Raw genomic sequence first — 14055 nt, 5'->3', positions numbered from 1 at the left:
TGCTACCTTGCTAATGTCAATGCACATCCTGATGAGCCATCTGCATACCCTATTCTCCTGTTGTGTGGTGCATCCTGAGAGTCCTCAGATTGTTTTCTTTTTTAAGTAGTGCCACAGGTAAGGATTAGTCATTCGGGTTAATGTCTTGACATGATGGGACTGGGTGTTGCCAGAGTCTAAACCTGCAGTGAATGTTTATTTTGGTCTCATGGCCTTCCTTCCTGAGGCATTGTTGCAAAGTCCTTTTCTGTCTGAATGAACTGGTGAAGTATTTCTTCCTTAGCCTTCCCTTGCCTGTTCCTAATCCTCAGTTACGACAGAAAGATGATTCACAGGGCCATGTAGTAAACCAGAGCAGGGTTAAAAAGGTTGGGGGTTTGGGTTGGTTTATTTTTTGTTTGTTTGGGGTGGTTTTTGTTGGTTTGTTGTTTTTTTCTTGGAGTTTGGTTGTGGGCTGTTGTGTTAACTAAATTGAAAAAGTAGCTCAGAGATGGGACTTGGGAAGGAGAGAGAGAGTTAAACCACTGTAGTGATGAAAAGCAAAGTATGTAACCATAATGGGCACAATGTTTCTCTTTTTCAGGCATTGAAATCTTCATCAACTGTAAAGTCACTGCCTTTTTTCCAGGTTGCACATACTTTATTTCACTTGATCCCCCAAACTACTGTGTATCGAGCCAGGTTTCACACAGAAATTTAGGGCATAGATGAAAGGAAATAAGGTGTTTCCAACACAGCAGAGAAGAGCAATGAAGTTTTTCTTATGGAACCAGAGCCAGAGCATACTAGTAAGAAACTTTCTTCGAGACATCTGTGAAAAGAAAGAGGAAAGAAAAGGCAAAGTGCCTGATGAATTCTAAGGAAGCTCTCTAAGGACTAAAAGATCTTAGGGGATGAGTTTTCAACATCCTTTTATCATTGACATAGGCATTTCCAGTTGCATTCCGATTTGGGATGCTGTGAGGATTGCACATGTGAGGAGTGTATGGAAGTGAAATAAAAATAGATCCTTTTAACCTTCCATGGTATGCTCAACCATAGTCCAAGAAGGCCCTACATCACATGATGGGCTTAAATACAGAGCAGAGGTGGGATGCTTTGTTTGCTTACCACCAGTCCTCTGCTCTGTTCCAGCTATTCCCACCTTGGAAGCCTGTTAACACTAACCTGAACTGCAAGGGAAAACATATTCTCTTGCTGTGCGTTCATCTGTAGAAACAAAAGAGAAAAGGCAGTAAGCTGCAGAACTGCATGGTAGGGTAGTGCCAAGCTTCTTTCTCTGTGACACAACCATCCCACTACCTTAATGTTTCATTCTTCAGACTGTAAATGTAGGAACAAAAAAGTGTCTACAGTGTGTCAGACCAATGGTCTGTCTCCCCAACACGTGTCCCATACAACTGAGAAAGATGATCCTGTGCACTGTACCTTGTAATGCAAGGATATTTTTTGTAAACAGAGAAACTTTCAATAGTGTGTCCTAACAGCCTTGCCTATTTACTGATAATTAGTATTTTCATGTCAGGTAACACTTTTTAAATTTTATGTACTAAGCACAAAAATTCTTGTACAGAATGAAATAGCAAAGAGAGACCATATTAGGTGACAATATTTAGATCTGTAATGGCTGGATTAAGAAGTGTCCTCTTCTTGCCATGGTGTGGAAGGGGGAAAAAGAATGGAACTTAGTACAAAACATGTAGGCCTGTGGTGCTGCTTTCTAAACCATCAGTGGCAGTTTTTCCATTTTGTTCTCAAATTCTTTTTTAAAAATAATTCTTAGTGTTCCATTTGCTGTTTTGTCTCATACATAGCACAGAAAAGAGACTCAAAATGACAAAAAGATCTCTCTTCTGCGTGCTGATAACTCATTTAGAGTTTTAAAGGGTAACAAATTATTCTCCTATTATCCTCTAAGACATGGAAGAATCCAATGGAAGGTAGGATTGTTACACTATATATGAAAAGCATACAACTAAATTCTGCTTTCTAATGGATCAGGGTGGCACTATGTAATATGGATTTGAAATAAATGCCTAAGTATTCTCAAGAGAGCTAAAGAGCTGGAAAAGACATGGCACGTTGACAGAGAAGTCTTTTTTCCACAGAGATGTCGCTTGAAGCTAGAGGAAGTAAACAGTGTGTCATTTTGAACACATAACACCCTACAACATAATCATAGTGCCAGGCAGTCTCATATGAGGAACTTTTCTAAGCAAGCGGTTCTGCTACTTGAATGTTAAAGTCTTGCACAGAGGAAACACAAGCTTGAAGTTGCAGGAGGAAGTGCACTGGAATAAGGGGGATAAGGGAATAGGGGTCACAGACAGAATTATGTCTGAGTGGGGTGTATAATAGTTACTCTTTGCTAGTGTCTGTAATCTCACCTGGCTTATAGTAGTCATAGACATGCACTGTTGCTGCTTTCAGATTCTGCACTTCAACGTCTTGTTCCACCGAGATGTTAAGCTTCAGAGAAGTCTCACCCAGCTGAAAAGAAGTAAGCAGAAATGCAATGGTCATCTCAAAGTCATCTACATACCAGCTTTACTCCTTCTCCATCAGAGCTTTCTTTCTCTGTCTTTCCAGGTTCTTCCACCCTCTTCCTCTTTGGCCGAAATTTTAGCCCACTTGATCAGACTAGAAATTTGTATTTCTCATCTGTGAAAGTCCCAGTGCAAAGTACTTCAATTGCTGCTTCTTCAGTTGTCAGTTCCCTGTGTTCTTCCTCTTACCTCTTCCAAGTAGATTGTGACTTGGTCTGGTTTTATCTCTGTCTTTTTCACTAGGGGTATCTTCTCCAGCTGTGTAGGAAGGCAAGAGATGAGCTCGGTTAACATCAGCGTATTGGCCTTCTCTGTCTCACACCAAGTTTAGTATTTGTCAGTGAACCACTGTTGACTAAAGCACTAAGCCTAGTCAGGCCTGCGTTCCTCAGCTGTAATGGTGTTGAGATTGTTGGGAGCACAGGAGGCCTTAGAAAACATTTTTTCAGATTTGGATCAAGTGTTCTTGAGCCATGTTCCTACTTTCAGTACTTGTAGCAAAGGGAAAGATGGTTATTAGGAGGCTATGATGGATCTTCCTAGCTATCACCTGGAACAATGGAGCGATTGAACAACCCTAAGAGATTCAACACCATTTTATGGAATAGCCCTTACAGAGGCACTGGCAACTGCAAATGGTCTCAGTGCACCCCAGGTGATTCTAACTAGGTGCTTTTCAGCTCCTGTCTAACTTCTTCCTGCATATGCAATCCTTACTACTCAATATGAAAAACTGCACAATCAGTTGTGCAAGCAGAAAGTTGCCTTGTGAAATAGCCCTCTATATTTGCACTTGCTTAGTTTACTTAATTTTTAGTAAGATAAATAGTTACCATTCTTCAGCAATTCTTACATCTTTGGATATTTCTGGCTGAGCTACATCTGGAAAACAGATTTTGCTATTTTCAAGGAAAGCCAGAAGAAAAGTCTTACCTCTTTCACAGAGCTCTGCACAGGAATGAACCCTGACAGCATTTCCACCTCCACCAGGGCCATGTTACTGGTCCCACGGTCCCCTACATAACTGAAAAGAGTCAGGAGAGAAGCACATTAGATGTGGAAAGCATCATAGCATTTCTAGGAGATACTAATGGACTGTGCTCTACAGTGATATGAAAGCTCAGTAGCATGTATACCTGATGGGAGAAAGGGACAAAAAAATCATCCCCATCTACTCATTTAGTATGGAGACAGACTGTGCAGCAAGTGTGTTATGGTTAATGTGTTAATGCTTCATGTTGCCTTCTCCAACATACGTAAGTGACCTTTGCTGTTACAGGTTGAGAGTGGCAATGTTCTCTTTCAGTAAGGACAGTAAGACATGGAGAATATGGATCAAGACTCTCATCCCAGACAGATACATGCAAGTGAAATATGGATAGGGACTGGAGTTTCTGATGTCTAGTTCCAGCAGAGGTTCCCACTACCTAGGATAATGCATCTCAGGGCTGCTTCAGCCCAGGCTGCCAAGCCTGGGTGGGAGCTCTGGCTGTTGGGAATGCCGCCATCTCATCTCCTAGTGCTCTGGGGGCTGCTGAGCTGCTCCATGCTGACTGAGATAGTTGCTGTGGTTCTGCAAGACACGGCCAGGGCATTGCCATGCTCCTACAGGCCTTAATTCTCAGTTAACAATCTCTTTGGGATCTATGGATAAGAAGAGATCATCCCTGTGTCTTTGTTTCTCTAAGACAGGGTTCTAGTCATACAACTGGGTTCCCAATTCTTTACATTGAAGAAGGAGCCTCAAGGGATTTCATACCTGACAGACACATGGATGTCAAGCTCTTTCCTGACACCATCACATTCTCTTGGTACTGTTTCCACATCCAGGACAAAGACCTCTTCTGTTTTTGGTGGTGGGGTGTTATAGTACAAAGTGGTCTGGCGGGGGAGAAAACATCTCTGTGAAGTGCTCCAAAGCTTCCCTGAGTGATCTAAAGGATTACCTGTGCCTCCAGCTTTTAACAAATAACCAGTGGCTAACACAGTAGGAGCCAGATGCACTTTCTGTTCAGAGATGTGCTGTTTAGCACATAGCATCAGAGACACCTGCCAAATGTAACCCTCAGCATGGAGACTCAGCCATCTGTGATACAAGGCCTCATTCAGTCTTATCGGAAAAAAATACTGTTAAGGTGTAAGAAAGTACATTAGCTAAGACACTGCCCCACAAGGAGAAAGAAGTGTAACTGTTAACTCTTGACATGCTAATAGTAGTTCTAGGTCTCCAGAGGCAAAACAAGTATAAGCCCCAAAAGAACGATAGAAAGAACAAAGAATCAGAAGAGGAAAACTCAGGAAGACAGATGATCACACTCCTCCAAAGAGAATCTTCCTCCATCTGCCTGGTGACTGACGGTTTGGCCAGCAGATACTCATCAGATGTCTTACGTTTATTTACTATATTCAAGTATAGCTCAGTAGTATGAGCCCTAGTTACCTCCTACATGCATTAACAATAAATAATTTTTGAGTCCTCTTGTCTATACACTGCTTGCAGATTCTCTGGCTGAACAGAAATGATCCAGTAAGGGAGGTTTTCACAGGGAGTGGCTTGAATTCCTTGCTGCATGAATGGCTCATAAGTGGATCACTATCATGACTGCCAGAAAAATAAGATGTATCCTCCTGATGGACCAGTTGTGTTGGCATACTGGAATAAGAAGACCTTGGTACTACATCACTCCTCATCTCTGCGTGTGATAACAACCCAAGGAATATTACATCAGAAGACATAATATATAGTGTTCACCTCCCGAAGCTTGACATCAGCAACATACATTCAAAATAGAAGCAGGCACTGTTCTGTGTCTTACTACTTCTGACTTCAGATCTAGTGGTCTCTTAACAATAACATGGCTCTGTAACATAGGACAGCAAAGCTGAGACATTTCTGAGAAGATACCAGAGATGGTTGCAGTGAAAGCCTGACAACACAGTATACCTGAGTACCTTCAAGCTTGACATGATTCTGCCTAGAAAGCAAAATTCTACTCAGAATTTGAGGCTATAGAGCCTGCTTGGAGCCAAGCCTCACTTCAATAATCAGAGGCAAAGCCTGACAGCTCTGTTCCTTATGTATACGCACCTGTACATAAACGCAGCCGCTGCCAGTCGCTTGCACTGTGTACGTCCCTGGGACAGCAGGGAGAGATGCCTGATGCAGGACCAACTTGTTGTTCCTGTGCACATGGAACTCCAATGGAGAACCCTCCTTGCCTTTCACCATCACCTTTACATCTCTGATCTCCTGAGGAATCAGGGCTGCATACTGAGCGAGGGCCTGCAGGCTAACAACTGTGTCCTAAAGGTAGAGAAAGAGTCACTTTGCTATGGAACTGTGCAGTACAAGATCCAGCACACTAGTTCAGGCACTGCAGGGAGAACCACAGCCCTTATGGCCCGGATTCACATTCTGACACAAGTGGGCTCTATACCATTAATGTATAGGTCTATGCCACAGGGAGCAGAATGACCTCTGTTACCTGGAAAGGGTAGCTTCTGAGCCCTGGGATTAGCAGTCCCAGGCCCTGGATAATCCCAATTACACTACACAGAAAAGAGTTTCCCCATGGCACTCCCTTTTCCAAACAGGGCTCATATACATTTGTCAGTGAAGGATGGATCTAGAGTGACATGCATATGAGAGATGTGCACACCACTCCAGGCACCACTCTCTTTCTCCCATGATTTTCCATGGTTTATTACCTGTGTGGAAGCAAATCCTCCGAAGCCATTTCTCTGTCTACTGAGCCAGCGCACAAGCTTGCTCACTGATGCTTCATTGAGTGACGAGTCTGGTTTGGAGACATGAGCCAGGACAATGTAGGCTACTGTCTCAATCATAGAAGAAGATTCTTCACCACCAGAATGTGATGTCAGGAGCTCTGCTGATGGGGGAAGAAACATGTGGAAGAGAAGAACTGTAGATCCCTATGAACATCAGCTTCTCCTTTGAGACTCTTTGAGGACTGACAGTTTCCTGTACAGCATCAGAAATGCAAGTGCCTTTCTGGGGCACCTCAGAGTGCAGAAACCAATCCATCCTTGCTTTTTTTTACCTTGAAAGGGCCAGCCACCTATGATAGGCTCCATTTCTTCCTTTGAAAACACAGATACATCCAGGCCCCAAATCCTCAACCAGTTTCTCTAGGAAACAATTCCCCTAGTAACTGATGAACTCTGAACACAGGTTCTCTGTTTAAAGCACACTCCAAGTCTTATTCAGCTCTGTGTATATTCAAAACTATGTCTCCAAGCTTCAGCATTTTTGTCATTTCTGCTTTTACAGTCTAATAGGACCCCCTGTGTTGAAAAACTCTAGGACTCATTTCCAGTCACTTGTACCTATTGTACAAAAACTGGTCACTCTTTGAGGGAGAATCGCTGGCAGGCTACTGGAGGAATAAGACTACACAACTTACTTCATTGGCATCCTCACTATGCAGTGCATAAGCTAGGACAATTTAAGCAAGAGCTGGGCTCTCACCTAAAGTCCAAGCTCAGAAGTACTGAATACATCTGAGTCTGGTCAAATATTTTGCTGCAGTGATAATAGGGGGCTAATCAAAATTCAGCTAAGAATTGAACTTAATTGTGCCAGTGTAGACATATTCTGCAATGATATAAGTGTGAAAAGCTTAAATGCTTTTAAATTCTAAGTCCATTTTCAGAAAAAACCTTCACTTTTGAAAGAAGAACCATCAAATCACTTGTTTGCATAAAAACAGCCTAAAGACTCAGGTTCTCTATGGAGGACCTCCATTACTGCATTATGTTTATCACAGGGGAAAGTTTTTTCCTTGTTCCACATGTATTATCACAGAGGCAGCTCTGACAAGTATTGCATTCAGTGTGTGCAATTCTACTCCTTCCAGTTTGCCCACCGGCTGTTCTGTGAAACCAGCTAGCAGCTTGAGTGGCTATGCAGTGAGCTGCACTCTGCAGTGGTAGCTGATCAGACCGAAAAATCCTCTCTCCCTCTTTTTCTCTGTGTTATTTTTCAGCCTCCAATGTAGTTCACCATACTGCCAGACAAACAAATGTGGGGAGGAACTTAAACCAACTCCAGTAGCATTACCAACTGTTTAACCATAGGCTTAAGTGCTTTGAACCCCCCACCTCAGCATTCACATTCAAGACAAAAGCCTATCTTCTTCCCAAGTTAAAGACACAAAAAGAAGAAAAAAAGCTCAGTAGCACAGCAATAAAGGTGCGTCCACCCAAGGGCCCTGAGCTGAGTAGAGAATCAATGGGGAAGCAGTCAAAAGGTTTGAATTCTTCAAGTGCTGCTGTGACCAGCACCTGAATAAACATGGTGAGACAAGTTTCCTCTGCAAGATCTATTGTACTATGTATGAATTGCTAAAGAATGACAGGAGGACCACAGCTCAAGTAAGCATTTTGACCACACAAATTAAGCATGGATCACCTCTGTTGCTTTTGATTAGAAATTGTTTCATGGGTCTGAGAAAAATAGAGGCTCTCACAGCTTCAATACATTATGATTTTCTGACACAAAAGCCTATTTCAGAATAGGTAAATTTCCCAGACTACTGCAATTAAATGCTACAGATATCAGAACTTAAACACAGTTGTTATTTCTAGGACTCAAAATCTTCTCAACAGCAACAACCTACCCGTTTCCTTCTCCAGCATATCCAGAAGCTGCTCTCTCATCTCCATGTCCTTACTCAGCGTGAAGACATAAGCCATCAAAGCCTTGACATAAAGGCTTGTCTCATCAAGTGTTACATTCTTAAGACAATGTAAGGCATTATCCAACATGGTGTCCTGAAAAAGGAGCCCAAACCAAGTGAATTTCCTCTGACCAAACTAAACATTGTTGTGAACACCTATCCCAGATACATATTTGATTTACTTTATTGCTAGGATCTATCTCAGGGCTGTGGAACATGAAGTAGAGTGGACAAAACATCACTCACTGTGGGTCAAAAGCAAAGGTGTGACTGGACACATCACTGGGATAGGGGATTGCTAATATACCAGAGAATCCAGCTGTAGGAAGCATCTGGTAACACACTGCATCAGAGTGGTCAAACCTGCATGCTGTAGGTCTTAGACCCTGAAGGGGTATGATGTTGTTTTTAGAACTGTACCATTAAACCTGGAATATCAGTTCTTTTTTGCTAGAACAGTCTATACGTATCTTGTAGATCATTGCTTTTATTTGAGGGGGGGAGGGCATTGCATACCTGAAAGGGGGCCTTTTATTTTTCCTTTAGTTTTTTAGTTTAATGAACACTATTGCCTTTCCCCAAGCCCTTTGTCATTTTCAGAGACAATTGTTTCCTCTGAGATCAGCTGGGAAAAGCAAGTCTTCTGCTTTGCTGCAAATCAGGCCATTTATATTAAGAACTCCTTGCCGAGTTCAAAATTTCCTATTGAGCTTACTGTGTATAAAGGTGGGAACGAGAGAACCTTTCAGCACCTCAAGCTGGGTTCTCCCTGAAGCCACCAGCCGGGGAAGGAATGAATGGTGGAGCAGGCTCCCAATCCCTGCAAGAGTTCAGATGTGACTTACATTTTTCTCCAGATGGAGTTCCACCAGTGCAGCAGTGATATAGGCTGTTAATGAGATTGTATCGTCCACACCACCCTGCAAGCACAGAGATAATCATCAGAGAAGTAGAAACCCAACAACTGCTTGCCTGTCATTGTATAGCCACTGAAACTGCCTATGGATGACCTATTTGAGGGAGTACAGCAGCATGCTTCTGGGCATTCTCGGACAGGAAACAAGGACACTTGCTGAATATCATGAAGGTCTGGTGTTAAGGGCAGTCTCAGAGCTGTGTTGTGCATACAGCCTAGGCATCCCTTCTCAAACAAGGGCATGAAGCAAACTGTTAAGCAATATATTTTATTAAAAATAAATATGTTACAACTGTACACTTGAACAGAGCATGCAGGATTTGCACACAAGAAGTTATGCAAGTTTACCTATAGTTCAGCTGACTATGAGAAGCTACAGGTTAATATGTGTTAAACAGGCTTTCAGGAGCCTCTTTTCACATCAGAGAACATTAATTCTTGGGGAAGTTCTGTTTGCATCCTCAGACATGAGACAAGACTAAGTCTAAAATGAGAGGGGGAAATTGGGCTAAGATGCTAAGAAGCATTGTTCACACTGAATAGCAAAAACTGTGAAACGTAAGGCAGGCAGGGTGCAAAGCCTATTCCAAAAAGTTCAAATGGAAAGCTCAAGCTGCGAAATTAATGAAAGCCAGACAAGGATGAAAGTCTACATGTAACACTCTGGTTTTATTTTGCACTGCACCCATATTTTAAGAAAAAAAGCATAACCCTTTGCTTTTCCAAAGTGGCAGCCTGTTTTCTTTCATAAGCCTCCCTTGTATTTAATATGGGCGATTTTGCAATCTGACCAGTCTGGATTATTCATACCCTTACAAATGCAATGAACCCAAGTACTGCCATGCTGCATATGCACTGTTCAGTACCTAAGTACTGGAACATGTACACCAGGAGTTTGGTGCATTCCCAGCTACACTGCAGGATCATTTGGGGGATGCCATAATCCAGGAGAAGTCATACTTTTTGGGTGACAGACAACTGTGTCTTCAGAGAATCCCATATTAGAGCACATAGAGTATTGTGCGTTGTAAGGCATGAGAAGAGGGAGAATCCAGCCAGGGTATTCTAGAGAAGCATTAAAATATAAAAATATTTCTGCCTGTGCCCTAGAAGTGCCTTCGCACAATTAACTGTGTTGTCTTTTGGCTAGAGTAAAAATGAAGAAAGACTAGCAGAGGTTAAAACCTCACACAGAGGAAATGCCTGCTGTTTTAGGCCATGCTTTTTCATTCTGTTCTGGGAAGATGCCTTGGCTGTGCTAGGCCATAGGGACATTGCTTTGTGCTACTGTACACAGTGGAAGAGCCTGGGGGAAGCAACCCCATGCCTCACATTGTGTTCCTCCTGCTCTCACTCTCACTCCCATGTCTGGCAGCCATACCTTCAAGTCATTGTTGAAGAGCTTCCCCACACTCTCAAAGCAGCCACTGGGCAGCTGGTGCTTCTGCAGCCAGAGCAGAGCACTGTGCACGTGATCCTTATCAATGTAAATGTAAGAGCTGGCTTGTCCAAAGGACCTGGCTACAAAAGCTGTCAGCCTGTAAGCAGAGCACAGAGGAATCCCATGTCACAGCTAGAAGATGAACCAGCAAGAACAATAGGTTTATGATGACAATAGCAGCTCTGGTCACTCACCACGTGTTGCCCTGGTCATCACCTTTCCCAAAGGCGCTGTAGGAGCCATCGTCATGTTTGTAGAGCAGCTGACGCTGGTAACCTATGACAACAGGTGCCAGGATGTCACTCTCACTGTGAGGACCTTTAGCATCTCAGACTGTATCCTTGCTTTGGGAAGATGGCTTCACAACAAGAGACTTCACCAGGTCCTACTGTCAAAGACATTGAGGCAAGCACACCACCACCCCACAATTGCCCGTGCATCCCACAGCAACAGCATGACAAGAAGCAGTTGCACAGCATGGAACTGTGCCATACAGCTGCTCTACACTACTGGAGCTGCTATGAGCAAGTGCTGTGGGTATCTTCCCTGCTGTTTTACAAAATGGTGACATGCTCAGCTACCTCATGTCTCCCCATGCTCCAATGAGCCCTCACAGGCCCTTGCTGTGAATAAAAAGAGCAGTAGGAGTGGGGAGGAAGGCATTTTCTAGAGGGGACCAAAATGAAACGCTATTTGTTTTTCAGCACTTCCTTTAGCCCTCTTGGGACTCCAGAAAACACTTTTAATGGGACGTACAGGAAGCAACAAGGCCATGCCTTTAAGCTCTGAGGCCAGAATGCTGTCTGCATCTGTTTGCTCTCCCTACACCCTCTCCATGGCTGCATTGTTTACCCCCTGCTTTGCCTCTCTGCTGCCACTGTTCTCTTGGGTAGGTCCCCCTCTCCCAGATATCAGTACATGCTCATAGTAGAAGAGAGAAAGGGGGAGAGAAAGGGATTCAGATCCTATCCAGGGGAGCTGCTGAGCTTGCAGCATAGCAAGATAAGTAGACTGGCAGGCTGAAATGTGAGACACGTTACAACATGAGACACAGACACTGGCACTATATTAAATTCAGATTATACTGGACAGAATTGACACGCCCTCAAAATATGTGTCCTAAAACATGGGAAAACACTAAGCTACTGAAATCCTATCAATTCCGAAAGGCCATTCTTTATTCCATGTAATAGCAGCTGATGCCTTGTTTCCACAAGGTACTTCTGTCAGCCTTGGACTGATAAGGGAATAAACACGCATCACATAATGATGGAAATCATTAATTACCCACACCCTTCTCAAAAAAGCAGACTTAGTAGTTCAGTTACAGCAGAGACAGAAATCCTGCTTTCTTCAGAAACACACTTTTCTTTCCATGAGATATTTTCCTTTTTCTCTGCGATACCTTCCTTTGTAACAGCTCTGGCAGTGCTCCCATTCCTGCCCTTCACCTTCCCACTAGACCTGTGCCCAACAATCTTGATTTACAAAAGCTTCATTTTGCAGCAAAAGGAAGGACAATGTTTACCTGTTGTCAGGAATTTCAGTGCTTTATCTTTAATTTCAGCATTCAGTTGTTTAGTCTTATTCAGGTACTGGAGTATGAAGATGTTTGGTGCAAACTGAACCATATTCTGTTCACCACAGCCAAAGGGCATGCTTAGCAGTTGGTCTAAATTTTGAAGTGCTGGACCCATGATGTCACCTTACATTTGAAGTGGAGACACAGGAGAAAGGAAAAGCACAGACATTAAGCAGTATGAAACGAAAGGACTGCTGCCTTCTCTAAACTCTACTGGGATCCTAGAAAAGAGCCAGTTCCTAACTGAACAGATATGATTGAGATTTATGGTGACCCCTCACAGACTAGACCAGAACAGAAAGGGAAGACACCATGGTTCTGGAAGGAGGAAGGGAATGTGAAGCTTGAGGGGGTCCAAAGAAAGGTGAAGAGAGCTGTCATTCCCTAGTGGGTACCAAGGAGGGAAAGGAATTACACAGGTAAACTAGGTGGAAATCTGCAGGGATGGTTTTGGTTCACTTAGGTGGATGGCAGTGACAGAAGTCAGAGGCGATACCCCATTTTGTGTCTTCTCCTCCAGCCACTTGGGGATCACCTAGAATCATTCCATATGGGAGGAATAAATATGGAAAAGATTACTTGATCCACATTTCTGAGGCCAACATCACACCCATTACAGATAATCTCATGAGGAGTGGGGTCAAGGCATCAGTAAGGCCAAAGCATTGTGCAAGCTTTTCTCACTGGGGACCCAAGATCAGGGATAGCCTTTCTCACCAATCACAGAGAAAGTGGCTCGGCCAGATCTCTCCAGCACTTCTGCAGGCAGAGGCAGAGAGAACTCTTCAGAGACGGTGTTATCTGAGGAAGGCAGAACCCAAAAATTTATGCCAGGGAAGAAGCATCACACACAAGTGTAACACCCAAGGAGACCCAGGTGAGGCTTAATGTGACATTGAGTCACAGCAGCCAAGATTTGCAAACAAATGCCTCAATACAGGAAACTTTGCCAGGTAAAAGAAAGATATGGACAAATTACAGTGGTTGTTATCCCAGGCAGGGATGGTACCACCAGTGCTTCTTCTCTGACAAATTGGCCCCACCTTTGAGATTTGCAGTAGCCCTGTCCCTTCCATCCCGCTCTCATGATCAATAGCAGTTAGAGATTTTTGTCCCCTACCTGAAGGGCAGAGAAAGGCATTTTGAGTCTTCTCTTGTAGGACCCCTCCTGGCTGCAGATGGAGAAAGAATAGTTCAGATAGGGAAGACAAGAAAGGAAGTCACCATGTCTTAGCAAGTTTTTCTGCTTTCCAAAAAGAAGAGGCTAAACTTTCTCTTAGCATCTTGCCAACTGCCCCAGGGGACAAACCACTGTCTCCAGGGATTCTCCACCCTGAGATGTGACTAACCTTCACAAGCAGAGGTTTTATCACTGTGTCTCTCCCTCCTTGCAAAGGTGTGACAACAATTGTGTTACCACACAGATTGTGTGAATCTTCTGCCATGCTGCTTACACTGACATTCACTTTGCCTGCAGAGAGCACAGAGGCACATTGCTGAGCACTTGAAGCAGACAGCTGTATGCACAAGCATTAGGTCCAGACATGCAGACACAGGCAAATTCCACCCCTCCTCCCACTGGCTGCCACACATCCCTCTGCCCAACCTCACCCAGCCTGGTGGCTGTCACATTCCACACAAAGGTTTTTGCTTCATTGGCACAGAGGCAGCTGGTGAACTGGCAACTTGGACAGGCATCCACCTTTAGTTCTGGAGTCTCTGTGAGGGTGGTGCGGATCTGAGGATGGTTGGATGTACAAGCAGACATTGGAATAGTTTTAGTAACAGGTACTACACAAAGAAGCACATACGTTGGGTCACAAAATATGAGTGCTTTATGGCCAGTATGTAGGGCTCCAGAGAACATCATA

At 43.6% G+C, this 14055-nt stretch overlaps 1 protein-coding gene across 1 annotated transcript in view; it reads right to left on the bottom strand.

The window, feature by feature from the left end:
- Window positions 1-401: 401 nt before the first annotated feature.
- LOC135409385 (alpha-2-macroglobulin-like protein 1) overlaps window positions 402-14055 on the bottom strand; it is a 30173-nt gene continuing 16519 nt past the window's right edge. The window contains exons 21-37 of the mRNA XM_064644824.1: window positions 13796-13922; window positions 13534-13655; window positions 13305-13356; window positions 12902-12985; window positions 12131-12307; window positions 10797-10878; window positions 10543-10699; window positions 9091-9165; window positions 8186-8339; window positions 6255-6436; window positions 5635-5850; window positions 4306-4427; window positions 3480-3570; window positions 2736-2804; window positions 2388-2490; window positions 1168-1209; window positions 402-811 (exon numbers count right to left, since the gene is read on the bottom strand). Coding sequence (XP_064500894.1) covers window positions 786-811; window positions 1168-1209; window positions 2388-2490; window positions 2736-2804; window positions 3480-3570; window positions 4306-4427; window positions 5635-5850; window positions 6255-6436; window positions 8186-8339; window positions 9091-9165; window positions 10543-10699; window positions 10797-10878; window positions 12131-12307; window positions 12902-12985; window positions 13305-13356; window positions 13534-13655; window positions 13796-13922 — 1881 coding nt within the window. The 3' untranslated portion in view covers window positions 402-785. The remainder of the gene's footprint in view (window positions 812-1167; window positions 1210-2387; window positions 2491-2735; window positions 2805-3479; window positions 3571-4305; window positions 4428-5634; window positions 5851-6254; window positions 6437-8185; window positions 8340-9090; window positions 9166-10542; window positions 10700-10796; window positions 10879-12130; window positions 12308-12901; window positions 12986-13304; window positions 13357-13533; window positions 13656-13795; window positions 13923-14055) is intronic.

The sequence above is a fragment of the Pseudopipra pipra genome, chromosome 2 (assembly GCF_036250125.1).
Source record: "Pseudopipra pipra isolate bDixPip1 chromosome 2, bDixPip1.hap1, whole genome shotgun sequence".
In the NCBI taxonomy this organism is placed as follows: Eukaryota; Metazoa; Chordata; class Aves; order Passeriformes; family Pipridae; genus Pseudopipra; species Pseudopipra pipra.
Note: the sequence above shows the minus strand (reverse complement) of the source record. Positions and strands in the feature narration are given on the sequence as shown.